Source organism: Scyliorhinus canicula, chromosome 5 (assembly GCF_902713615.1).
Source record: "Scyliorhinus canicula chromosome 5, sScyCan1.1, whole genome shotgun sequence".
Classification (NCBI taxonomy): Eukaryota; Metazoa; Chordata; class Chondrichthyes; order Carcharhiniformes; family Scyliorhinidae; genus Scyliorhinus; species Scyliorhinus canicula.
This window is the reverse complement of record NC_052150.1, coordinates 63,322,918-63,350,721: the sequence shown is the minus strand read 5'-3', so window position 1 is coordinate 63,350,721 and position 27,804 is coordinate 63,322,918. Positions and strand designations below refer to the sequence as shown.

Sequence of the window (27,804 nt, the reverse complement as noted above, 5' to 3'; positions counted from 1 at the left end):
ATCGATGGAGGTTGGCATCGTGGTCCTGCTGGTCATAGCCGCAGATGGTGACGTTATCCAAGTACGGAAACGTGGCCCGCAGCCCGTACTGGTCCACCATTTGGTCCATTGCTCGTTGGAACACCGAGACCCCGTTCGTGACGCCAAAGGGAATCCGGAGGAAATGGAAGAAGCGGCCATCGGTCTCGAGCACCGTGTGGTGGCGGGCCTCCGGGCGGATTCGGAGCTGGTGGTATGCAGACTTCAGATCCACTGTGGAGAAAATACGATACTGGGCAATCTGATTCACCATGTCTGCAATCCTGGGGAGGGGTGCACATCGAGGGGCGTAAACCGATTAATGGTCTGACTATAGTCCACGACCACACGGAATTTTACCCCGGTCTTGACGACCACCACCTGAGCTCTCCAGGGGCTGTTACTGGCCTCTATGATCCCCTCACGTAGGAGCCTCCGGACCTCTGTTCTGATAAACACCCTGTCCTGCAGGCTGTACTGCCTGCTGCGAGTGGCTACGGGTTTACAGTCCAGAGTGAGATTGGCAAAGAGTGGAGGGGGGGAGATTCGCAGCATGGCTAGGCTGAAGATGGTGAGTGGGGGTAGTGGTCCGCTGAGGGTGAGACTTTTGAAGTTACACTGGAAGTCGAGTCCCAGTAAGAGTGGGCCGCAGAGGTCGGGCAGGACTTATAGTTGAAAATTAGAGTAGCTACGCCTTGGATCGTTAGGGTCGCGACGGTGCACCCTTGGAGGTGAACAGAGTGGGAGTCCGAAGCGAGGGAGATAGTTTGCCGTGCATGAAAAACAGGGAGTGAACAGCGTCTTGCCAGATCTGGGTGTACGAAGCTCTCGGTGCTCCCGAAGTCGAAGAGGCACGGTGTACTGTACCCGTTGATTTTAACGGTTATCATGGAGTTGCGGAGGTGTTTCGGACGTGACTGGTCCAACGTGACTGCGCTGAGCTGTGGGTTGTCGGCGGCTCGATCAGCTGTGCTGGAGTGGCCCCGTGATGAATGCCCGCTAAGATCACAGTCTTCGATCTGGGTTGCTGAGTTTGGAGAGGATGGAGCCCAAGATGGCCGCCCCCGTGGATCGCATGTGGTGGGCAGCGAGGAAGATGGCGGCCCCCATGAGTCGCACGTGGCCGGCCGCGTGGTGGGGGTTTGCCAAGATGGCGGCCCCCCATGGGTCGCATGTGGTGGGTGGGGGCGGAGTCGGAGTACAGGCCGCAGCGTTACGGGGCCTGCGGGTCTGCAAATTCAGGGAGCGAGTGCTCTGGGCTGCGGGAGGGTTTGAGGCTGGAGCTTTCTTCGCCAGACATACTCTGGCAAAGTGTCCTTTGCGACCGCAGCTGCTGCAGGTCGCGTTGCGGTCCGGGCAGTGCTGAAGCGGGTGCTGGGGCTGGCCACAATAGTGGCAGGCTGGAGTAGCATAGTGGCTGGGTGGCCGCGCGGTGCAGGCCTGGGGTAGTCACTGGTCGGGGCCCATGACGGGGTCGTGGAGTCCGCGGGGAACGAGGTGAGGCTGCGGAACGAGACCTCCATAGTAGTGGCGAGTTCTACAGTGTCCTCTAAGTTTTGGGCCCCCTTCTCAAGCAACCGCTGGCGCACGTAATTGGATCTGAGGCCTGCAACAAATACATCACGGACAGCGAGTTCCCTATGTTCTGCAGCATTTACAGCTTGGTAATTACAGTCCTGGGATAAGGTTTTTAAGTCTCTTAGGAATTCTTCTAGCGATTCTGTGGGGCGCTGGCGGCGAGTAGTAAAAACGTGGCGCGCGTAGACCTCATTGACGGCCTCACGTACATTCTGTCGAGTAGGGCCAGGGCCTCTGTATATGAGCTGGTACAATTAAGTTGAGTAGATATACGATGGCTCACCCTTGCGTGCAGTAGGCTGAGTTTCTGCTCCTCCGTAGTTTCTGTAGTGCTTGCTTCAGCCAGGTCGGCCTTAAAACATCGGAGCCAGTGTGAAAAGATTTATTTCGCCTCTGCATCCTAGGGGTCGAGTTCCAGTCGATCAGGTTTGAGGGCTGATTCCATGGGCATTCCTTACTGTTTCTTAAGACGATTAAATTGATGAGACCATCAATTCACGCGACACGTGGTTAGAAGCGAACAGTGGTTTTAATCGTCTTACAACAGAGCCTGTCTGTGACGAGATGAACTCTAGATGAACTGGCAGGCAGGCTCACAACAGCAACCTTTATACTTCCGGTTAGGGGGAGGAGCCATGGGCTGAGTCAAGGGTGGAGCCCAGTACAAGCTCCTCATCTACCCCTATGGGTAGAGCTGTGCAACTACACATGATCTAGTACAAGGTACAGGCTCAACACATGTTGTACAATACAGTGTGGATTATTAGTGTTTATAATTCACCACAGTGATATCACATGGAGTGAATCGAATTGGCCGAAGATTGGCTTCTGTGATGCTGAGGTGCATTTGATGAATCATGCATTTGACACTTAGAACATAGAACATAGAACAGTACATAGAACAGCACAGAACAGGCCCTTCGGCCCTCGATGTTGTGCCGAGCAATGATCACCCTACTCAAACCCACGTATCCACCCTATACCCGTAACCCAACAACCCCCCTTTAACCTTACTTTTAGGACACTACGGGCAATTTAGCATGGCCAATCCATCTAACCCGCACATCTTTGGACTGTGGGAGGAAACCGGAGCACCCGGAGGAAACCCACGCGCACACACGGAGGACGTGCAGACTCCGCACAGACAGTGACCCAGCCGGGAACCGAACCTGGGACCCTGGAGCTGTGAAGCATTTATGCTAACCACCATGCTACCGTGCTGCCGAACTTCTGCCCAAAGATTGTTGCGATTGCTTTAGCCTCTTCATATGGCTGGTGTCAGATGACCAGCAGATTGCAAATTTACACCCCAAATTTGCATCCTTTTTTAAAAAAAAAGTAGAGGAGAGATAAACCTGGCAACTACAGTTCAGTCAGTCTCAGGTCACTGGTGGGGAAACATTTGAGACAATTCGGCACAAAATTAATTGGCACCTGGGACAGTATGGGCTAATAAATGAAAGGCAGCGCAGAATCATTAGAGGCAAAATCTGTTTGATTAACTTGATCAAGTTTGTTCAAGTAATGGAATGAGTGGTTGATGGTAGTGCAATTGATGATGTGCACATGGACTTTCAAAAGCCATTTGACAACTCGTGAACTATTGTGCTGCAGCCCAGTTGGAAAAATAAAGTCTATGGATAAAAGAGAGTGACAGCATGGATTTAAAAAGAAAGCTCAGTGTAGTGGTGAATAGTTGGTTTACAGATTGGAGGAAAGTATGTTGTGTTCCCTGTGAATCAGCATTGGGACCACTGCTCTTTTTGATACATCAAGAAGATCTGATCTTATGCAGTAAAGTGTAAAGTGATGCATTTTTGTAGGAAGACTGAGAAGATGCAATATGAACTGTATAGCGCAATTTTAAACCTGTTGCTTGAGGAAGAATCTGCATAAATATTAGAAGGTGACAGGACTAGTTGAGACGGTTATTAGAAGATGCATAAAACAATGGCTGGGCCTCAGCTGCACCACTGTTATATTTTGGTCAGCATGCTTTAAAGAAGGATGCCAAAACCTTGGATAGGGTGGAGAAGAAAATTACTAGAACCATGCCAGTGATGAGGAACTTTGTCTATGTGCAGAGACTGGAGAAGCTGAGTTTATTCTCCTTACAGCAGAAACGACTAGAAGGAGATTATGTTCAAAATCGTAAATGACTTGACGAATCAGAGGAAACTGTTTTTGTTGGCAGAAGGGTGAGTAACCCAAGAACACTGATTGATTGAAGGTAATTGGCAAAAGCAGGTGACATGAGAAATTTATTTTTATACTATAATTTGCAAACTGAAAGGCACTGATTCAAAAGAATGGTGAAAGCAAAGTCTGTAACTTTCTGAAGGGAATTGAATAAATACTTACGGGTAGCATTTACATGGCTATGAGAAAAGAGAGAGAGAAAGGCATTAGTTATGGATTGCTCTACCAACGAGCCAGCATAGGCATGGTGGACTGAATAGCCTCCTGTGCTGTATAATTCTTTTCTTTTCCTTGTTTTTTTTTCTTAAAATTTAGAGTACCTAATAATTATTTTCCAATTAAGGGGCAATTTAGCATGGCCAATCCAATTAATCTGCACATCTTTGAGTTGTGGGAGTGAAACCCACGCAGACACGGAGAATGTGCAAATTTCACACAAGCAGTGACCTGGGGCCGGGATCGACCCTGGGTCCTCAGAACCATAGGCAGCAATGCGCCTCTGCTGTATAATTCTGATTTATACCTTGCATTTACCTTCTATGTTTTACCATCTGTCTTATAATTTTCTGTTAATTAATCAAGAACATTTTGATGCCAAATTGCTGCATCTATTTTGTCATTCATAGAATTGTCATTTGATTTCCGAGGATTTTTGCTACAGTACCCAAATTGTACAACCAATATTACTCCACGCTTCAAGCCAGGCAGGTTCCCACGGAGGAAAAGGACTGTAGTTGAATCACTCTGGATTTCTCTTGTACATCTTTTAGAAGCTAGTTGCAAATTACCACATCAAAAAATATTGCCTGACTGGATCGCAATAGAATTGCATGTAGGAAGATGGAATTTTTTTAAAAAATCACTTGCTGTCTCAAGTAAGTTTTAATTACCTTTTTTTTCCCTGGGTAATCAGTTGCCCATGAAATTTCTGCCACTGTTAAGTGATCTAAAATTTATGCAGGATTAGAATCAAATTCCTCTAATTTGGGGCAGCAAAGTAGCACAAGTGGATAGCACTGTGGCTTCACAGCGCCAGGGTCCCAGGTTCGATTCCCCGCTGGGTCACTGTCTGTGCGGAGTCAGCACATCCTCCCCGTGTGTGCGTGGGTTTCCTCCCACAGTCAAAGACATGCAGGTTAGGTGGATTGGCCATGCTAAATTGCCCTGAGTGACCAAAAAAGCTTAGGAGGGGTTATTGGGATACGGGGATAGGGTGGAAGTGAGAGCTTAAGTGGTCGGTGTAGACTCGATGGGCCAAATGGCCTCCTCCTGCACTGTATGTTCTATGTTCTCTTACCCCTTGCAAAAGCAAACATAGACTTAATCAAATGAAAATGAAAAATGAAAATGAAATGAAAATCGCTTATTGTCACGTGTAGGCTTCAATGAAGTTACTGTGAAAAGCCCCTAGTCGCCACATTCCGGCGCCTGTCCGGGGAGGCTGGTACGGGAATCGAACCATGCTGCTAGCCTGCTTGGTCTGCTTTAAAAGCCAGCGATTTAGCCCGGTGAGCTAAACCAGTCCCTAATCCATATATCTATGCCCATTAATTGACAGAATTTGTTTTTAAGGCTGTAGTCAACAATCTGGAGTTTGCATACAGAATACAAGTTGTGATTAATTTGCTTAAAATAAAGTTTAACTTATGATCTGCATATTTGATGGCTTAATTTTGTGGCATCTGATTTTTTGTGAGATATCCTTTAAATTTAGACATAATTTTAATTTATTCTGTGGCAATTGTCATAGTTTCCCCTGTATGTACCAGAGTTATTGTACTATTCAGTTAATGAGTGAGGGTGGAGATAAATAGGCTGAAGTACAAATTTCCCACAACAATTTTTTTAAAATCTGAACTGTAATCAGGGGATAGTTGGTGTGGAAATTAATTGTAACTAGTTATAAATACTGGCCACAGTAGTTTAAAAAGTCTGGGTCGTGGAGTATGCAGAGTCATATTTAGGGAGCTAGGATGGAAGCTCAGAGCGAGAACAAACAGAGTTGTTATCTCTGGGTTGTTGCCCGTGCCACGTGATAGTGAGACGAGGAATAGGGAGAGAGAGCAATTAAACACGTGGCTACAGGGATGGTGCAGGCGGGAGGGATTCAGATTTCTGGATAACTGGGGCTCTTTCTGGGGAAGGTGGGACCTCTATAGACAGGATGGTCTACATCTGAACCTGAGGGGCACCAATATCCTGGGGGGGAGATTTGTTAGTGCTCTTTGGGGGGGTTTAAACTAATTCAGCAGGGGCATGGGAACCTGGATTGTAGTTTTGGGGTACGGGAGATTGAGTATAGAGGTCAGGAGCACAGATTTGACTTCGCAGGAGGGTGCCAGTGTTCAGGTAGGTGGTTTGAAGTGTGTCTACTTCAATGCCAGTAGTATACGAAATAAGGTAGGGAACTGGCAGCATGGGTTGGTACCTGGGACTTCGATGTTGTGGCCATTTCAGAGACATGGATAGAGCAGGGACAGGAATGGTTGTTGCAGGTTCCGGGGTTTAGGTGTTTTAGTAAGCTCGGAGAAGGGGGCAAAAGAGGGGGAGGTGTGGCGCTGCTAGTCAAGGACAGTATTACGGTGGCGGAAAGGATGCTAGATGGGGACTCTTCTGAGGTAGTATGGGCTGAGGTTAGAAACAGGAAAGGAGAGGTCACCCTGTTGGGAGTTTTCTATAGGCCACCTAATAGTTCTAGGTATGTAGAGGAAAGGATGGCGAAGATGATTCTGGAAAAGAGCGAAAGTAACAGGGTAGTTGTTATGGGAGACTTTAACTTTCCAAATATTGACTGGAAAAGATATAGTTCGAGTACATTAGATGGGTCGTTCTTTGTACAATGTGTGCAGGAGGGTTTCCTGACAATATGTTGACAGGCCAACAAGAGGCGAGGCCACATTGGATTTGGTTTTGGGTAATGAACCAAGTCAGGTGTTAGATCTGGAGGTAGATGAGCACTTTGGAGACAGTGACCACAATTCGGTGACCTTTACGTTAGTGATGGAAAGGGATAAGTATACCCCGCAGGGCAAGAGTTATAGCTGGGGGAAGGGCAATTATGATGCCATTAGACATGACTTAGGATGTGTAGGTTGGAGAAGTAGGCTGCAAGGGTTGGGCACACTGGATATGTGGAGCTTGTTCAAGGAACAGCTATTGCGTGTTCTTGATAAGTACGTACCAGTCAGGCAGGGAGGAAGGGGTCGAGCGAGGGAACCGTGGTTTACCAAAGAAGTGGAATCTCTTGTTAAGAGGAAGAAGGAGGCCTATGTGAAGATGAGGCGTGAAGTTTCAGTTGGGGCGCTTGATAGTTACAAGGAAGCGAGGAAGGATATAAAGAGAGAGCTAAGACGAGCAAGGAGGGGACATGAGAAGTCTTTGGCAGGTAGGATCAAGGAACACCCAAAAGCTTTCTATAGGTATGTCAGGAATAAAAGAATGACTAGGGTAAGAGTAGGGCCAGTCAAGGACAGTGGTGGGAAGTTGTGTGTGGAGGCTGAGGAGATAAGCGAGATACTAAATGAATACTTTTCGTCAGTATTCACTCAGGAAAAAGATAATGTTGTGGAGGAGAATGCTGAGACCCAGGCTATTAGAATAGATTAGTAAGAAGTCTTACAACACCAGGTTAAAGTCCAACAGGTTTGTTTCAAACACGAGCTTTCGGAGCACGGCTCCTTCTTCAGGCATTCACCTGAAGAAGGAGCCGTGCTCCGAAAGCTCGTGTTTGAAACAAACCTGTTGGACTTTAACCTGGTGTTGTAAGACTTCTTACTGTGCTCACCCCAGTCCAACGCCGGCATCTCCACATCATTAGAATAGATGGCATTGAGGTGCGTAGGGAAGAAGTGTTGGCAATTCTGGACAAGGTGAAAATAGATAAGTCCCCGGGGCCTGATGGGATTTATCCTAGGATTCTCTGGGAAGCCAGGGAAGAGATTGCTGAGCCTTTGGTTTTGATTTTAATGTCATCATTGGCTACAGGAATAGTGCCAGAGGACTGGAGGATAGCAAATGTGGTCCCTTTGTTCAAGAAGGGGAGTAGAGATAACCCCCGTAACTATAGGCCGGTGAGCCTCACGTCTGTTGTGGGTAAAGTCTTGGAGAGGATTATAAGAGATACGATTTATAATCATCTAGATAGGAATAATATGATTAGGGATAGTCAGCATGGTTTTGTGATGGGTAGGTCATGCCTCACAAACCTTATCGAGTTCTTTGAGAAGGTGACTGAACAGGTAGACGAGGGTAGAGCAGTTGATGTGGTGTATATGGATTTCAGTAAAGCGTTTGATAAAGTTCCCCACGGTCGGCTATTGCAGAAAATACGGAGGCTGGGGATTGAGGGTGATTTAGAGATGTGGATCAGAAATTGGCTAGTTGAAAGAAGACAGAGGGTGGTGGTTGATGGCAAATGTTCAGAATGGAGTTCAGTTACGAGTGGCATACCACAAGGATCTGTTCTGGGGCCGTTGCTGTTTGTCATTTTTATAAATGACCTAGAGGAGGGCGCAGACGGTTGGGTGAGTAAATTTGCAGACGACACTAAAGTCGGTGGAGTTGTAGACAGTGCGGAAGGATGTTGCAGGTTACAGAGGGACATAGATAAGCTGCAGAGCTGGGCTGAGAGGTGGCAAATGGAGTTTAATGTGGAGAAGTGTGAGGTGATTCACTTTGGAAAGAATAACAGGAATGCAGAATATTTGGCTAATGGCAAAATTCTTGGTAGTGTGGATGAGCAGAGGGATCTCGGTGTCCATGTACATAGATCCCTGAAAGTTGCCACCCAGGTTGATAGGGTTGTGAAGAAGGCCTATGGTGTGTTGGCCTTTATTGGTAGAGGGATTGAGTTCCGGAGCCATGAGGTCATGTTGCAGCTGTACAAAACTCTGGTACGGCCGCATTTGGAGTATTGCGTAAAGTTCTGGTCGCCTCATTATAGGAAGGACGTGGAAGCTTTGGAACGGGTGCAGAGGAGATTTACCAGGATGTTGCCTGGTATGGAGGGAAAATCTTATGAGGAAAGGCTGATGGACTTGAGGCTGTTTTCGTTAGAGAGAAGAAGGTTAAGAGGTGACTTAATAGAGGCATACAAAATGATCAGAGGGTTAGATAGGGTGGACAGTGAGAGCCTTCTCCCACGGATGGAGGTGGCTAGCACGAGGGGACACAGCCTTAAATTGAGGGGTAATAGATATAGGACAGAGGTCAGAGGTAGGTTTTTTACGCAAAGAGTGGTGAGGCCGTGGAATGCCCTACCTGCAACAGTAGTGAACTCGCCAACATTGAGGGCATTTAAAAGTTTATTGGATAAGCATATGGATGATAATGGCATAGTGTAGGTTAGATGGCCTTTAGTTTTTGACTTCCCATGTCAGTGCAACATCGTGGGCCGACGGGCCTGTACTGCGCTGTATCGTTCTATGTTCTATATGTCACAAATCCAAATGGTTTAACCAAATCTAGGGTAATTACAGAAATTGTTGTGAATGAACCATAGATTATATACGTGATGTAAAGTCTTCAAATGAATCTTGTGATAAGTATTGTTTCTGGTTATAGCAGAGATGTCTGAGAGTGATTCTTCACAATATATCAGTATGATTGAGTAGCATATAGCACCCTCTGCTGTCTTCATTTTAGAACATATTTGGAGTTCATGTTAATGGCTATGTTTTACATAATAAAATTAGTTAAGTGTTTAATCCTCATCAGGTTTTGTAGACGTGTCCCAGTTTATTGAACTTAATTATTTCTGTTTTCAGAATGAAAATGGAACAATTGATATCAGGGAGTACGTGATTGCTTTATCTGTAGTGTCAAGACCATCTAAAACACATGAAACTATTAAGTTGGCATTTAGGGTGAGTATCATTGCACAGTGAATACGTGTCAATTTTAATGGACTTGCAATCAAAAGTAATTGTCTGCAGCATAATTTTATGAAGCTTCTCAATGTACCTTCTGATATGATTGGAGCAAAATGTGTTCAATACAAAATTAACAGTCTCTTGAAATTTGGCAAAACTTTGCCATTTAGTCTTGAAAAAAAGAGCATTTATGCTGCAACAATTAATATATTCTACAGTAGTTTCATCTTATGAATAATTTGAGTTTAATGTTTATGCTTGTGTTATGATGTGCAAAGAGTAATATAACAGAGCACCAGACAAGATAATTTGACCCATTAAGCCCAAGCTTCCACAGATCTTAGACAATAAACTCTGTCAAAGCTCTACCCAGCTATGTTTTTTCCTGTGAAGGAAATCTCTGGGGAGGGAATTATTCCTGCTTCTAAAGGTAAATGCCCAAACTTCCAGGATATTTAACCTTGCAAACTCCATTTTTAAATCTGGTTGGTTTGTCTTGGAAAGTTGACAATCCGTGACTGGAGAACCACTAGAATCATCATGGGCCATGGAGTATTTGATTGCATATACTTATCATAACCTGCAGCCCTATTCAGAATCCAATAATTTCCCAAACCTGGAAACTAACTGCTTGTGCTGATGTTTGTTCCATGTTAAAATAAAAATTGCTTTCTTGTGGACAATAGTTCTAACCTTAATCTTGCCAGATTTTCTGCTTGTAGCTGTAATCATGCTGCATCAGTGCATCCCAAACAGGCTGGCAATCTACATCTAAGTTGCCTGTGCAACTCTGCAATTTAAAGCCTTGGAATATATCCCTTTATCTTTTTAAAGATAGCGGAGGGTTCATGTGAGGGAAGATTTAGAAATTTAAAGGGAAATTACAAGACAATAATACAGGGTAGGTATAGGGGTAATAATGACCATAATGTAACAGAAAGAGACTGTATACAAACCAACAAGTGCACCAACAAATATTATAATCTTTATTGTCACAAGTAGGCTTACATTACATCACTGCAATGAAGTTACTGTGAAAAGCCCCTAGTCGCCACATTCCGGCACCTGTTGGGGTACACAGAGAATTCAGACTGTCCAGATTACCTAACAGCACATCTTTCGGGAATTGTGGGATGAAACCGGAGCACCCGAAGGAAACCCATGCAGACACTGGGAGAATGTGCAGACTCCGCACAGACAGCGACCCAAGCGGGAATCGAACCTGGGACCCTGGAGCTGTGATGCAACAGTGCTAACCACTGTGTCCTTATAAAATAGAGTCAAAGTAAGAAAAAATGGTAACCAAAATACAATTAAAGGCTCTTTATCTGAATACGTTGAGCGTTCATACCAAGGTAGATGAAGTTGCTGAAGATATAATAGATGTATTGGTAAGAACCTTTCAAACTCCTTAGATTCTGGAAAGGCACTGGCTGATTGGAAAACTGCAAATAAACCTCCATTCAAGAAAGAAGGGGGACCAAAAGCAGGAAATTATAAGCCAGTTAGCCCAGTGTCAGTCATTGTGAAAAATGCTGGGATCCATCATTAAGGATATAATCGCAGGACATTTAGAAAATCCTAATCCAGTCGAGTAGCATGGCTTTAGTGTTTGACAAATGCATTGGAGTTCTTGAGGATATAATGAGCAAGGTGCATAAAGGTGAACCATAAAGACAGTGTGGATTTGGATTTCCAAAAGGCATTCATTCAATAAAAGGTTTGTACGCAAGATAAGATGTTGCGGGTGTAATATATTAGCACAATTAGAGGACTGGCTAGCTAACAGGAAACAGTTGTGCTGAACAGATCATTTTCAAGTTGGTAAACTGTAACTAATTGAGTTCCAACTGGATCAGTGCTGGGTCCTCAACTGTTTAAATCAAAATTCAGGACTTGGATGAAGGGACTGAGTTTATTGTAGTGAAATTTGATGTCATTACAAATATAGTTAGGAAAGCAAGTTGCAAGGTGGACACTGTAAAGAGTCTGCAAAGGGATATAGATAGATTAAGTAGGCAAAAATCTGGCAAATGGAGTATAATGTGAAAAGTATAATGTGGGAAAATGTGGTTGTCCACTTGGCTGGAAGAGTAGAAAAGCAGAATATTTAGTGGAGGAAGACTGCACAATGCTGTGTTACAGAGGGATCTGGATGTCCTCATATAAAATCTTTAGCATGCAGTTACAGCAGGAAATTAGGAAGTCAAATTTCAGGTTTGCCTTTATTACAAAGGTCATGGAGTAGAAAGTAGGAAAGGCATGCTTCAGCTGTATAGAACAGTGGTGTGTTCTCGCCTTGAATACTGGACTCCTTACTTAGGAAGGATGTACATCCATTGGAGGCAGTTCATAGAAGGTCTACTGGATTGAATCTTAGAATAAAAGGGTTGTCTTGTGAGAAATTGTTCAGCAGGTATGGCCCACAGTCATTGGAGTTGGGGCAATGAGCCTAATCTTATTCAAACAAAGATTCTGAAGGGACTTGAGATTGTAGATGCTGAGGATGTTTCCCCTCATGACGGGGTCTTGAAGCAGGGTCCTGAGTTTCAAACAAGAGTCTTCCATTTAAGATGGAGATGAGGAGGAATTTCTACTCTGAGGGTGATTAAACTTAAGGAGTCACTACCCGAGAGAACAGTAGAGGCTGCATCATTGATTCCCTTATAGTTTAGAATGTGTCTAACTCCACCTCTAATATATTCGAAGGTTATCGAGGGTAGGCAGAAAAGTGGAGTTATGGTCGCAGTCAGCTATTGAATAGGGCAGCAGGCTTGAGAGGCCAAATGGCTGCTTCCTGTTCCTATTGGGCAGCACGGTAGCACAAGTGATTAGCACTGTAGCTTGCCAGGGTCCCAGGTTCGATTCCCCGCTGAATCACTGTGCGGAGTCTGCACGTTCTCCCCATGTCTGTGTGGGTTTCCTCCGGGTGCTCTAGTTTCCTCCCACAGTCCAAAGACATGCAGGTTAGGTGCCCTTAGTGACCTAAAAGGTTAGGAGGGGTTATTGGGTTACGGGGATAGGGTGGAAGTGAGGGCTTAAGTGGGTCGGTGCAGACTCGATGGGCCAAATGGCCTCCTTCTGCACTGTGTGTTCTATGTTCTGTTTCTTATATTCTTATTGCCTTACACTTTCATGTACACGAAAATCCAACTGTCATTCTCCAGCTTATCAGCTTACTGGTCCATGTGTCCTTGAATGTGACGAGTGTCCTTTTTATAGCAGTGAAGATCAGGAGATACAAAACAGATCTTACAGAACTTCATCAACTACTTCCCCCAATGGTGTTGATTCCACCCCCCCCCCACCCCCCCCCCCACCTTTATTAGTATCTGCTGCTGTGTATTCAAAAGGCAATTTTCAATAGGACTTGCTTGTTTCTCAACAATTACTTAAGGCTCCTCATGAAACTTTTTATCTAATATCTTCTGAAAATCACAATTATATTTACTAATAGCACTCATCCTGTAATTTTGTTTCTTCTTTAAAGAATTCCACTTCATTCGCAGGCACAACCCATGACTTAAATCTAAATTGTCTACAACTTTGTTTTGTGCACAGTTCAGAAGAACACTAAAGATGATGTTGTAAAATACTTTTGTCCATTTTCTTCTCTGGCATTATTAAGCTTGTCTGAATTCTTTTTGAATAGAAGATGTGTTGTTCCTTCTCATAAAGCTATTTAAAATGCTTACTCTCTACTTTCTTTCTATAACTCCTTCACAAGAGACTTGCTAAAACAAAGATAAGCCTGCATGCAAGTGGGGGACATGTTAAATTATTTCAGTGGGGGACTCCTGTTTCTGCAATTGATATGCACAGTTTCAACCAATCATACTCCTAGTCTATAGAGAGTAAACATACTTTAATTAAGGACTAGTCATTAACCTTTTTTATTGTGTCCTGTAGTTTTGTACTTTAAACCAGTTTCTTTCCTGTTTTGATTTAATTTCCTTGTCCTGTTGAATTTGGTTATAGAAGCACTTTATCTTTAAGAAAATAGAGATCCTCACTTAAAGCCACACCAACAATTTATGAAACAATGTTATGGGTCAGTATAAGACCTTTTATTGCTGCTTTCTACGTTCTTGAATAGCCCCTTTAATGTTCTGCCAATTTGCCTCCATAAATCCAGTTCTGTTTTTCACTTGATGCATGTGTTGCTCACTAATACAACTAAAATCATTCCACAGAGATTGAATCTTCCCGAACAATCACATCTCTTGTCAGTTTATTTCCTCCCATCAGGTCTTACAGCATCTTAACCGAGCATCATTGCAATATTTACAATTTAGCAACGAAAGGGTTGATCATATATTTCAGTAAGCTGTTGTTTAGCTCCATTTGTCCTCTAAATTCTGCAACCCCAAATGTTTCAATGTTGACTTTAACAGCAATACAATTGCGCTATTCGGTTCCATCAAAATTGAGGCAGTAAATGTACGGACAGCCATATTGAACATGATGCACAGACAGAAATTCATTCCATAGTTGTGACATTTGAACAACTATTCACAAAGTCACAGACGAGAAAGGGCAGCACGGTAGCATTGTGGATAGCACAATTGCTTCACAGCTCCAGGGTCCCGGGTTCAATTCCGGCTGTTTCCTCCGGGTGTTCTGGTTTCCTCCCACAGTCCAAAGATGTGCAGGTTAGGTGGATTGGCCATGATAAATTGCCCTTAGTGTCCAAAATTGTCCTTAGTGTTGGGTGGGGTTGCTGATTTATGGGGATAGGGTGGATGTGTTGACCTAGCTATGAAGAAATGTTGAGTAGATTAGGATTGTTTTCGTTGGAAAGACGAAGGTTGAGGTCTACAAAATTATGAGAGGTATGGACAGGGTGGATAGCAACAAGCGTTTTCCAAGAGTGGGGGTGTCAATTACAAGGGGTCACTATTTCAAGGTGAGAGGGGGAAAGTTTAAGGGAGATGTGCGTGGAAAGTTTTTTTACGCAGAGGGTGGTGGGTGCCTGGAACGCTTTGCCAGCGGAGGTGGTAGAGGTGGGCACAATAGCATAATTTAAGATGCATCTGGACAGGGGCAGCACAGTGGCGCAGTGGGTTAGCACTGCAGCCTCATGGCGCTGAGGTCCCAGGTTCGATCCCGGCTCTGGGTTACTGTCCATGTGGAGTTTGCACATTCTCCCTGTGTTTGCGTGGGCTTCACCCCCCACAACTCAAAAATGTGCAAGCTAGGTGGATTGGCCACGCTAAATTGCCCTTTAATTGGAAAAATGAATTGGGTACTCTAAAATTTATTCTTTTTTTAAAATGTGCATCTGGACAGATATATGAACAGGCGGGGAATAGAGGGAAGTAGATCCTTGGAAAATAGGCGACAGGTTTAGATAAAGGATCTGGATCAGCGCAGGCTGGGAGGGCCAAAGGGCCTGTTCCTGTGCTGTAATTTTCTTTGTTCTTTGGATAGGGTGCTCTTTCCAGGAGCCGGTGCAGACTCGATGGGCCGATTGGCCTCCTTCTGCACTGTTTTTAAAAAAAAAAATTTTTTTAATTCTATGATTTACCCCGAAAGACCTTCAGACCCATCTTATATATGGTCCCTGTATAATCATCCCAACTGGAAGTCTGTTTCAATTAATAATTATTTTTCTGAAGAAATTAGTGACATAGGTCCTAAATTTCAATTTTTCTCATTTGAACCGGTAATGCTTTGTCCTACTTGTTGCAGTTAGTGTTGTAGGTTAGCATTTTCTGTACTGTTTATTAATTTGCATTGCTTTATAAATTCCCATCTCAATTGGGTCCTTTCAAGGCTGAGAGCAACAACTTGCATTATATAACACCTTTAACATCATAAAATGGCCCAAGCTGGTTCTCATCTCCTAACCTGTCAAAAGCTAACAACAAGCCAAAGCAGGAGATAATAGTAAGTAAAGTTTAAAGAGGAGGGTGAGATTTGGGAGGGAATGTCATAGCACAGAGCCTGGATAAGCAGGCACCATTACTAATGGTGGGGTGAAGTAAGTTGAGGATGATTGTTTAAGAAATGTAGGGTGGGGTAGGAGCAAAAGAGGAGATGGCAAGACAGAAGTAGGGTGGTGGTCAAGGCCATAAAGGGCTATACTGGGATCAGAAGTTTAAAATTGAGACGTTCAGACTCAAAGCTAATATGTGACAATGAGCACAGGGTTATAGGTAAATCAGCTTTGGTGCGAGTTAGGGTACGGCCAGCAGAATATTGGGTAAGCTTAAGCTAAGGAAAAGTGACAGATGGGTGGCTTAATTTTCTCCAATTTTCATCAGAACACAATGCTCTGATGGTAGGAATCAGTGTTGTGACATTTATTGGAGCTGTCACCAGGGTTTAAATGACTATTATCAGAACTGAAGACAGTGCTCAAGTTGTGGAATAGCAAGAGCACTATGATTTGAACAGGACCTCTGCTATCTTGTATTCTATCATTTTGTCCAGGTGACAGCTCAGCACAATGTCAGTACTCTATCTCTGAAAGTTAGCCCAAATCCAGGGTTGCACAGCCACCTCAGTGCAATATCAGAGATATGATTGACTGTTAAATTGATACCATGTCTACCAGATGCACAAGTGGATGAAAAAAATAACATAACATTGCTTGAAGAACAGATAGTTCCTTTTCTACCCTGACAAACATGTCGGGCGCGATTCTCCCATGTCGCGCCAGTTGGGAGAATAGCGTGCTGCGCCGTTTTTTTCCCACGACGCCGGTCCGACGCGCTCCCGCTATTTTCCCAACCGGTCAAATTTTTGTCATCGTGTTTCGCGCGCAAAAACACGGAGAATCGCCCGATGCAGCCAAAATGCCGATTCTCCGGCACCCCCGCTGTTCTCCGGCCCGCATGGGCCGAAGTCCCGACGTGTTGACGCAAGGTCACGACGTCGCCGTTCACACCTGCTATTTAAAGTCGCCAGCCAGCTGTGCTGGCTGACGAGGAGTGAGGAGGTGAGCGGACCGTCCCGGAGTCTCTGCAAACTGGGGAAGGCATCTCCGAGAACGCAGCGGCCAGTGGGAGGGAGGGGGGGTAGAGGGAGAAGGGGGGAAGAATAGGGAGAAGTGGGGGGGGGGGGGAGAGGGAGAAGTGGGGGGGGTGTGGTGAATGTAACTTAGTAATTCACGCTGTATTTACCAATACCATTGTAAGCGCAGTAGCGTTATCCGACCACTAGGGGAGTCGCTCTGTGAATGCTCAGGAGTTTGTACAGGGCTCCGCCCACGACTCCTCCCCCCTGGACTGCTGTACAAATACCCTTGTCCAGAGCCAGCCTGCAGTTCATCGAGAGTTCAACGGGTAACAGGCTGGCTCTGTAGTAAGTAGATTAAAACCACTGTTCATATCTTAAAGCATATGTCTAGTGAATTGATGGTTCCATCAATTTAATCTACTTAAGAACAGTCAGGATCGATCATGGAATCAGCCCTCAAGCCTGGACGCCTGGAACTCGACCCACAGGATGCAGAGGCAAAATAAATCTTCTCCTACTGGCTGCGGTGCTTCAAGGCCTACCTGGCAGAAGCGAGCACAGCCGAAACAACAGAGGAACAGAAATTAAGTCTACTGCACGCGAGGGTGAGCCACAGAATCTCTACGCAACTAAACTCGGCCGGTTCATATACTGCAGCGCTAGCGATACTCGATAAGATGTATGTAAGGCCCATTAACGAAGTTTACACACGCCATGTGTTCACGACTCGCCGCCAGCGGCCTACAGAATCGCTCGCCGAATTTTTAGGAGAGCTCAATAATCTATCAAATGACTGTAACTATCAAGCGGTCACCGCGGCTCATCATAGAGAACTTGCTGTACGCGATGTTTTTGTAGCGGGGCTCAGGTCTAATTATGTGCGCCAACGACTGCTGGAAAAGGGGGCCCAAGACTTAGAAACAACTGCGGAAATCTCTACCACGATGGAGGTCTCCTTCCGCAGCCTCACCTCGTTCCCCGCGAACCAATCATGGGCCTCCGACCAGCGACTCCCCAGGCCTGTGCCACGCGGCCGCCCAGCCACCATGCTGCTCCAGCCAGCCACTATGCTGCTCCAGCCAGCCACTATGCTGCTCCAGCCTGCCATTTTTGCGGCCAGAATCAGCACCCGCGGCAGCACTGCCCGGCCCGCAACGCGACCTGCAGCAGCTGCGGGCGGAAAGGCCACTACGCGACAGTGTGCCTCGCAAAAAGGGCCCAAGCTTCCAACTCCCCAGCGGCACGAAGTAATCGCTCCCCAGGCCCGTGGGGCCCGAAACGCTGCGGCTTATGCCCCCTCCCGCCACGTGCGATCCATGGGGGCCGCCATCTTGGCAAACCTCCACCACGCTTCCGGCCACGTGCGACTCAGGGGGTCCGCCATCTTGGACGCCATCTTCCTCGCGCGATCCACGGGCCCGACCTGCATCGCCACGCTCGGACAACTCATCGGAAGAGTACAACTTCCCCGGGCGCTCGTCATGCGGCCTGCAACTCGGCGCAGTCACCCTGGATCAATCACGCCCGAAGCATCTGCGAAATTCGATGGCAGAGATCCAAATCAACGGGTACAACACGCCATGCCTTTTCGACTCCGGGAGCACTGAGAGCTTCATACACCCAGACCTAGTAAGACGCTGTTTTCCCCGTGCGGCAAACTATCTCGCTCGCTTCAGGCTCCCATTCTGTCCAGATCCAGGGGCGCACCGCCGCGACACTCACAATCCGAGGCGCTAGCTACTCAAAATTTCAACTCTACGTTTTGCCCGACCTCTGCGCGCCACTCTTATTAGGCCTAGATTTTCAGTGTAACCTTAAGAGCCTCACCCTCCGCTTCGGCGGGCCCCTGCCCCCACTCACTATCTGCAGCCTCGCTACGCTGCGAATCTCCCCCCCTCCTCTCCCCCCCCTCCTCTCCACCAATCTCACAAAGGACTGTAAACCCGTAGCCACTCGTAGCAGGCGATACAGTCTGCAGGATAGGGTATTTATCAGATCAGAGGCCTGAAGGCTTCTCAGTGAGGGGATTATAGAGGCCAGCAATAGTCCCTGGAGAGCTCAGGTGGTGGTCGTTAAGATCGGGGAAAAATTCCGCATGGTTGTCGACTATAGTCAGACCATAAATAGATTTACGCTCCTCGATGCGTATCCCCTCCCCAGGATTGCAGACATGGTAAATCAGATCGCCCAGTATCAGCTTTTTTCCACGGTGGATCTGAAGCCTGCATACCACCAGCTCCCAATCTGCCCGTAGGACTGCCACTACACGGCATTCGAGGCCGATGGCCGCCTCTTCCATTTCCTCCGGGTCCCCTTCAGCGTCACTAATGGGGTCTCGGTGTTCCAACGAACAATGGACCGAATGGTGGACCAGTACGGGCTGCGGGCCACGTTTCCGTACTTGGACAATGCCACCATCTGCGGCTATGACCAGCAGGACCACGACGCCAACCTCCACCGTTTTCTCCAGACGGCACAGAAATTACACGTCACTTATAACAAGGAGAAATGCGTTTTCCACACAACCAGACTAGCCATCCTCAGCTATGTCGTGGAAAACGGAGTCCTGGGCCCAGACCCGGACCGTATGCTCCCCCTCCCCCTGTTGCCCCAAGGCCCTCAAACGGTGCTTGGGCTTCTTCTCCTACTACGCCCTGTGGGTCCCTCAATATGTGGACAAAGCCCGCCCACTCTTTAAGGCCACACGATTTCCCCTGTCAGCTGAGGCACGCCAGGCCTTCAACTGCATCAAGGAGGACATCGCCAAAGCGGCCATGCGGGCGGTGGATGAATCCACTCCATTCCAGGTTGAGAGCGACGCCTCAGAGGTAGCTCTAGCAGCCACACTAAATCAGGCAGGGAGACCAGTCACATTTTTCTCCCGTACCCTCTCCGCTTCAGAACTCCGACGCTCCTCAGTCGAGAAAGAAGCACAAGCCATTGTGGAGGCTATTCGTTACTGGAGGCACTACCTCGCAGGTAGGAGGTTCACCCTCATCACCGACCAAAGATCGGTTGCCTTTATGTTTGATAACTCGCAAAGGGGCAAAATAAAAAATGATAAAATTCTTCAGTGGAGGATCGAACTCTCCACCTATAGCTACGACATTAAATATCGATCCGGGAAGCTCAACGAGCCTCCGGATGCCCTATCCCGCGCGACATGCACCAGCGCTCAGGTTGACCGACTGAAAGTCATCCACAACGACCTCTGTCACCCGGCTCGCCCACTACATCAGAGCCCGAAACCTGCCTTTCTCCAACGAGGAGGTAAAAGCGGTCACCTGGGACTGCCCGATCTGTGCGGAGTGCAAACCGCACTTCTATAGACCAGACAGGGCCCACCTGGTCAAGGCTTCCAGGCCCTTTGAACGCCTCGCGATTGATTTCAAAGAGCCACTCCCCTCAACTAACAAGGTTTACTTTCTAAACGTCGTAGATGAGTTCCCCCGTTTCCCATTTGCTATCCCATGCCCCGACATGACCTACCACAGAGTCATTAGGGCCCTGCATAGCATCTTCACCCTGTTTGGTTTCCCCAGCTACGTACACAGCGACCGGGGTTCGTCCTTCATGAACGACAAGCTGCGTCAGTACCTGCTCGACAAGGGCATCGCCTCAAGCAGGACTACCAGCTACAACCCCAGGGGGAACGGGCAGGTGGAGAGGGAGAACGCGACGGTCTGGAAGTCCATCCTACTGACCCTGCGGTCTAAAAAGCTCCCAGTCTCCCAGTGGCATGAAGTCCTCCCACACGCGCTCCACGCTATTAGGTCCCTCTTATGCACAGCGACCAATCAGACCCCTCACGAAAGGCTCTTCATTTTTTCCAGGGGCACTACCACGGGGATCTCACTTCCGGCATGGCTGAGGACACCGGGCCCGGTACTCCTGAGGAAACACGTCAGGGCACACAAAATCGACCCCCTTGTTGAGAAGGTGCGCCTGCTCCACTCCAACCCCCAGTACGCCTTCGTCGAGTTCCCTGACGCCGTCAGGACACAGTATCCCTCCGGGATCTGGCACCCGCCGGATCCAGCGCCCCATCTCCCCCCACAGAAGGATCCCTCACCCTACACCCCATGCTGCCGTCCCTCGCGCCCACGAGCTCGCTCCACCAGTTCCGTGCACCCGCGCCGGCCAGCCCCCAGTGCCCCCAGTCAAACCAGAAGAGTATGAAGCTCGAACACAACCCTCCCTGGAGTCCGCCATCGTACCCCAGCACACAACACCCATCCAGCCACCGCAAGAGGCTGCAACCCCGGTGCTCCGCAGATCACAGCGGACAGTTAGACCACCGGACAGACTTACTTTGTAGACAACCACCCCTGCCGGACTTGATTTTTTTTGCAGGGGGTAAATGTGGTGAATGTAACTTAGTAATTCACACTGTATTTACCAATACCATTGTAAGCGCAGTAGTGTTATCCGACCACTGGGGGGGGGGGGGGGGTAGCTCTGGGAATGCTCAGGAGTTTGTACAGGGCTCCACCCTTGGCTCCGCCCACGTCTCCTCCCCCTGGACTGCTGTATAAATACCCTTGTCCAGAGCCAGCCTGCAGTTCGAGAGTTCAACGGGTAACAGGCTGGCTCTGTAGTAAGTAGATTAAAACCACTGTTCATATCTTAAAGCACGTGTCTAGTGAATTGATGGTTCCAAAAGGGGGGAGAGGGATAAGTGGGGGGGGTGGGGGTGGGGAGAGGGAGAAGTGGGGGGGGGGGGGGGGGAAGAGGGCGAAGTGGGGGAGGGGAAGAGGGCGAAGTGGGGGGGGGGGGGGGAGAGGGAGAAGTGGGGGGGGGAGAGGGAGAAGTGGGGGGGGAGAGGGAGAAGTGGGGGGGGAGAGGGAGAAGTGGGGGGGGGAGAGGGAGAAGTGGAGGGGGAGAGAGGGAGAAGTGGAGGGGGAGAGAGGGAGAAGTGGAGGGGGAGAGAGGGAGAAGTGGGGGGGGAGGGGCGAGAGAGAAGTGGGGGGGGAGAGGGAGAGAGAAGTGGGTGGGAAGAGGGAGAGAGAAGTGGGGGGGAAGAGGAAGAGAGAAGTGGGGGGGAAGAGGAAGAGAGAAGTGGGGGGTGGAGGGAGAGAGAAGTGGTAGGGAGGGAGAAGTGAGGAGGGAGAAGTGGGGGGGAGAGGGAGGGAGAAGTGGGAGGGGGGAGAGGGAGGGAGAAGGAGGGGGGGAGGGAGGGAGAAGTGGGAGGGGGAGAATGAGGGAGAAGTGGGAGGGGGAGAGGGAGGGAGAAGTCGGAGTGGGAGAGGGAGGGAGAAGTGGGAGAGGGAGGGAGAAGTCGGAGGGGGTGGAGACAGGGAGAAGGCGGGGAGAGGGAGAAGTCGGAGGGGGGAAGCGGGAGAGGTGGGGGGGAGAGGGAGAAGTCGGGGTGGAGAGGGAGAAGTCGGGTTGGAGAGGGAGAAGTCGGAGGGGGGGAGAGAGAGGGAGAAGTCGGAGGGGGGGGAGGAGAGCGGGAGAAGTCGGAGGGGGGAGAGGGAGGGAGAAGTCGGAGGGGGGGGAGATAGGGAGAAGTGGGGGGGGGGAGAGAGGGAGTGAGTGGAGCTGCCATGGCAGGACGGTGACGAGGACACTGCTGCTGGTTGACCTGTGGCTGATGGTCACAGCCCACTGACGCACCGGTGAGGAGGACGTGTTGTTCTGCCCGTTGGACGCAGAAAGTGACCAGGGGGTTAGGCTGGCTGCGTGCCAGCAGCGCGACAAGGCCACCGGGACACACAGGTATCCCGTGGCAGGCGGCTGCCGAGGTGTCGACTAACCTCCGTCTAACATGTTGTTTCTCTGCCCCCCACCACCCTTCTGTAGGTGACCAGATTGGATTCTAACCGAACGGCTATGTTCAGCGCAGTGGTTGGGGCCGCTGCACTGCAGTTAGACATCCAGCAGCGTCCACAGCCACATCCCACAGTGGATGCATTGGCAGCTGCAGCAGCAGAGGGAATGGCCGCGGAGTGGCCCGTCGTTGAGCAGCATGGGGGGGAGGAGGAGGCATTGATGGTGGAGCCAGGGCGCCAGAGGCGACGAGCGAGGCCTAGGGTGTACCGTGGCCGGCTCTCTTTCGAGACAATGCCGGACATCACCTGCAGGAGGAGACTCCGGTTGAGCAGAGAGACAGTCGCACATATCTGCCAACTCGTGTCGCACCTCTCCCCACGTGGAACGGGAGGAGCAAACACGATACCGGTTGCCGTCAAGGTGACGGTGGCACTTAACTTTTATGCGAGCAGCTCCTTCCAGTCTCCGAGTGGGGACCTATCCGGGATCTCGCAGTCATCCGTGCATAGGTGCATCCGGGATGTGACCGACGCCCTGTATTCCATCGCCGACCGCTACATCACCTTTCCCGAGGACAGAGCAAAGCAAGACGCATGAGCCCGTGCATTTGACAACGTGGCCGGGATACCGATGGTCCAGGGAGTGATTGATGGTGTTCACGTCCCCATGCGCTCGCCTGCAGGCGACAGGGAAGTGTTCACAAACAGGAGGGGGACATACTCCATGAACATCCAGGTGGTATGTGACCCCCACATGAAGATCATGCACATGTGCGCAAGGTTCCCTGGAAGTGTGCATGATGCGTACATTCTTGCGCAGTCATTCATCCCTGCTATGTTTGAGGGACGGCCCCCCCGGCTGAGGGGCTGGTTGCTGGGCGACAGGGGTTATCCACTGAGGTCTTGGCTGGTGACCCATACGGAGGCCTCAGACCAACGCGGAGACCCTTTACAATGAGGCCCATGCAGCAACCAGGGGTGTGGTGGAGCGCTGCTTCGGTCTGCTGAAAATGCGATTCAGGTGCCTGGACTGCTCCAGAGGGGTCCTGCATTACCAGCCCGACAGTCGCTCCCATTGTTGTGGTCTGCTGTGCGCTGCACAACATCGCGATGCAGAGGGGAGATGCCCTGGTGGAGGAGTCGGAGGGAGAAGCCACTGGCAGTGGTGCCAACACGGAGACGGAGGTGGAGGAGGTTGGTGGTGCGTCGGGCGCAGCACGCAGACACGACCCAGGTGCTGGCAATGTCCAGGAGGCTGCACGATGGCACCGGCGAGGCCAACGGGCACGAAACGCCTTGGTGGCAGCAAGATTCACTTGTCGCGCACGACGGCACCGCTGAACACTACCACTACCACCTGCATCGCCAGTTGTGCACACGGACAGCACACAACTCCCCCCCCCCCCCCCCCCCCCACCCCCTCTTCACTTCGACATCACTCTTACCACTGCTGCACAACGGTATGGCACGACATTGATGGCTGTGTCAGCGGGTGTGATCAGTGCCATGTTGAATGATGACAGACCGATCTGCGATGAGCTGTGAGCTCAGAATCATTAGACAAAGTCTGACTCATGGCAATAGCTGAACCATCCACCTTGGTGGTCGCTGGGTTCGTCAGGGACACTCCATCGCCTGCCCGCGTGGGGTAGCTGTGGCAGGGGGTGGGGGGGAAGGGACTGCACACCCGGCACTGAAGCTTCACTGCTCGTCAACCCCAGCGACACTCGGTCACCATCACGAACCCCGTGGCAACGGAAAAATCACAGTCTTACAAGTTAGGTGCAACAGTGAGTTTAATGGTGAATATTATGTACAGATGCCCTAGCCCCTACAACTAAACTGTGCCCTTTACCCGTGCCAACTTACTCTGTGTCCCTCTTCATTGCCTTACGGATCCTACCACTACGTCTAAGTCAATCCCCAGATGATACAGCAGGAGTGGAGGCGGACTGCTGAGAATCACCCCCTGCGACATGTCTCCCCGTCGGCCTCGTTTCCTGGGGTGGCATGGTCTGCCATGAGCGGCACCACTCCCTGCTCCTGGACGCGGTTTGACTCCTCTAACTGCGTCTGCAGCTGCTGGAAGACAGCCCTCATCCCGTCATTGTGTCCCTGGGTTTCGAAATGCATCAGCTGTCCACGTGGGTCGAGTAAATCCAGGAACCCGGGAAACGTCTGGGAGCCAGCTGAATGCTGGGCCTGGGCAGCCCTCCGACCGTCCAGCCCCTCGGCTGCTCTGACCTCCATCTGCTGTACCGGCTCAGCTGTGTGGTGCACACTAGACCATGACCCAGGAGACTCATCACCTAATTGCCCAACCGAGGTGAGTGTCTCTGGGATGGTGGATGGTGTGGGAGATAGCAGTGACGCAAGCTCTAGATCCTCGTCCGTCATAAACCAAGCAGTGGCCTCGTCCCAGTCATATTCGAGCGCAGGCTGCACGTGGCCAAAGTCTGGTTCTCCCTCGGGTGACTCTGTCGAGTGTGTTGCTGTCCTGTGTGTGTCCTGCTCGAGGGTCCTGGGTTGGGAGGATGGCACTCCTGGCTGACCTCCTGCCACCCTCTGCCGTGCGGCCCTGGGTGCGGTGGTCGTGGCAGGTGGGCGCCTGTGTGTGGCAGCAGATGGCCCTGGACGTTCGTCACCACACCCTAGGGAACAGAATAATACGGGGTTAGTTAGACACGCTCGGCCGGGCGTAGGATGGTCCAGTGGGTAGAGTGTGAGGGGACCGAGGATGGGGGGTCCAGTGGGTAGAGTGTGAGGGGACCAAGGATGGGGGGTCCAGTGGGTAGCGTGTGAGAGGACCGAGGATGGGGGGTCCAGTGGGTAGAGTGTGCGGGGACCGAGGATGGGCTGGGTGGGGGGGTAGGGGGCGGTTGTCATGCAGGTTGTCTCACTTGGTTCTGCACCTCCAACCTCGCATTGCGCAACCTCCCGGGTGGCAGATCCCCCAGCAAGGTCCAGTGCCCTCTCTTCAAAGACTGTCCGGGAGTGCACAATGGGTGAACCTCCTCCGGTCCTGTTCCGCTCCCGGTTGTTGTGAGCAGTCTTGTCCTGTTGGGGAGGGGGAGGGGGGGGGGGGGGTGGCATGGATAGAGCATCACAATTCGGCAGGGAACATCAGGGCGTTCAGATATTGGCACAGATTGGGGGGGAAAGTTGCAGCTACACCATGGCATCTCTCCAGGGGGTCGCAGCGCTCATGTGGGTCTGTGACAACGTTGTTAACCACCCTGCACTCACTCCGCCCTCCTGCCCGGTTTGGGGGGGGGGGGGGAGGGTGATGAGGGACATTGGGGGGGGGGGGTGGATTTTTGTGACCTGGGGGCACCCTCTTAGCACTTACCCTGGCAGCCCTGGTGAGGTCATGGAGCTTCTTCCGGCACTGCTCCACAGACCGAGGGGCGGCCCCACAGCACTCACTGCCATGCCCACCTCACGCCAGGCCCATCGCACAACGCTGGAAGGGTGGCGATGCCCTCTTCTAGGGCAGATGATGCCCCTCCGTTGCTCCACCTCATTGAGGAGGGTCTCGAGGTCAGTCTCCCCGAACCTCGGGGCGGCCCTCCGTGGCTCCGTCATTTTCACCCCCTCACTTGTTTTGGTCGCTCGCGCCCTGTTATGACGCGGAGCGGCGTCACTCAGGCGTCATTTGGGGGTCGTGGGCTTTTGCCGACATTCCCCACGTGTTTCCCGCGGCCCTGCTCCTAGCCCATTTCCGGGCCCAGAATCAATCGGGAACGGGTCCGTTTAGAACCGTCGTGAAACTCGGCCGAGTTCACGACGGCCTTCCTGATTTCGCGCGGGAACGGAGAATTCCGCCCGTCGCCTTCCACCAATATCACCAAAATGGCACTTCATCATGCTTACTGTTTGCGGAATTTTGTGTACAAATTGGGTGCCCAGTCTGTCTACTTAACAATAATGACTGCACTTCAAAAGTAATTGATTACTGTTGGGAATAGATTTGGTACAGTATTAAGAACTTTGGAATGTCCTGGGGATGCAACAGGGTACTATATAAATTTATTTTATTCCTTCTCTTTCACTGATTACTGTGATAATTGAATATGTTGAGGATCAAGTCTGTTAAAGTCCATTGTTTAGCACTTTCATCATCATTCATGGATACTTTGTTGCGTTCAACACTTGTCCATATTAAATTTCAGTTATTATTACTCTTCACATGAAGATATTTTGCCAGACTCATCTTATTTTCTGGAGATCTCTTTTCAGATTGAACAGTCAATCTGAACCTTTTAAATCTTCTAGATCCATAGCATTAATTTGAATTAAAACAGTTAGGATACCATACCAGTCCTTGACACCTGATTTAACAGCCTCTTAAGATCCACCTGATACAATTCTTCTAACGTACCTATCGTTTAGGGAAATGTCTTATTTGTGTTTCTCAAAGTACACCATAAAGTGTAACCGGGCAAGGTCAAAGCACCAGCAATCTTAATGTATTTATCAGAACACATCTATTCATTTAGCAATATTGCAAGGACTTCAAGATTACCAAAAGGTAATTATAGGACAGCGGCTCAGCAAAGTATAAATTAGCTGAACTTTGTGTATAAAGTAATTTAAGAGACCTTGAAAGAGCTAAGAATGCTTCCATTACAATGCAATTTCCTGTTTCTTAGAAACTTTGGCTGGAAATTTCCCAAGCCCCCGCCAGTGAGTTCAATGGTCGGCCTGGGGGAGAATGTTGCAGGAGACCCAGAAATTGGTTTTATGCTGGTGTGAATTTCCACCGGGTTCTTCCATTCTTCCACTGGTACCGTCATGGCGAGTTGGAAAACCTGCCAGAGGCCAGCGTGAACTTCCTTTGCATCCCAATAAAGGGATGCAGATGAAGATCCGACTCCTCACACCAGATTCTCCACGATGCCAGCAGGAAAACACGCCGTGTGAAACTCTTTGGAACAATGTGATGTGCAGATGTCAGGACTCACCTGAACAATGTCTGGGGCTGCCTTGAGTTGAGGGTGGAGACAGCCCACAACCATGGAGCACCACAGAAGTGGGACAGCGAGTGTGTCTGCAATTGGACCTTCCAAATTCTGTGTCTCAAGGAGGGCCTATTTTCCAGGCTTAATGTTCCTGGAGATTGATCTTCGGTCCCAGGACTCTAGTCTCAGATCTCAATCCCAGAGACCTTTCTTAATTTTCAGGGGGTCCACCTACTTTCTTCAATAGTGGGTTAATGATGTTGTACGCGGGGCAACATAGTGGCACAGTGGTTAGCCTTGCTACCTACGGCACTAAGGACCTGGGTTCAAATCCTGGCCCTGGGTCACTGTCCGTATGGAGTTTGTACATTCCCCCCGTGTCTGCGTGGGTTTCACCCCCACAACCCAAAGATTGGCCGCACTTAATTGGAAAAAATAATTGGG

The 27,804-nt window shown here is 49.4% G+C and overlaps 1 protein-coding gene across 1 annotated transcript in view; it reads left to right on the top strand.

The window, feature by feature from the left end:
* LOC119966027 (lysophosphatidylcholine acyltransferase 1-like) overlaps window positions 1-27,804 on the top strand; it is a 275,907-nt gene that overhangs the window by 232,618 nt on the left and 15,485 nt on the right. The window contains exon 12 of the mRNA XM_038797177.1: window positions 9,561-9,659. Within this exon, the coding sequence (XP_038653105.1) occupies window positions 9,561-9,659 (99 nt within the window). The remainder of the gene's footprint in view (window positions 1-9,560; window positions 9,660-27,804) is intronic.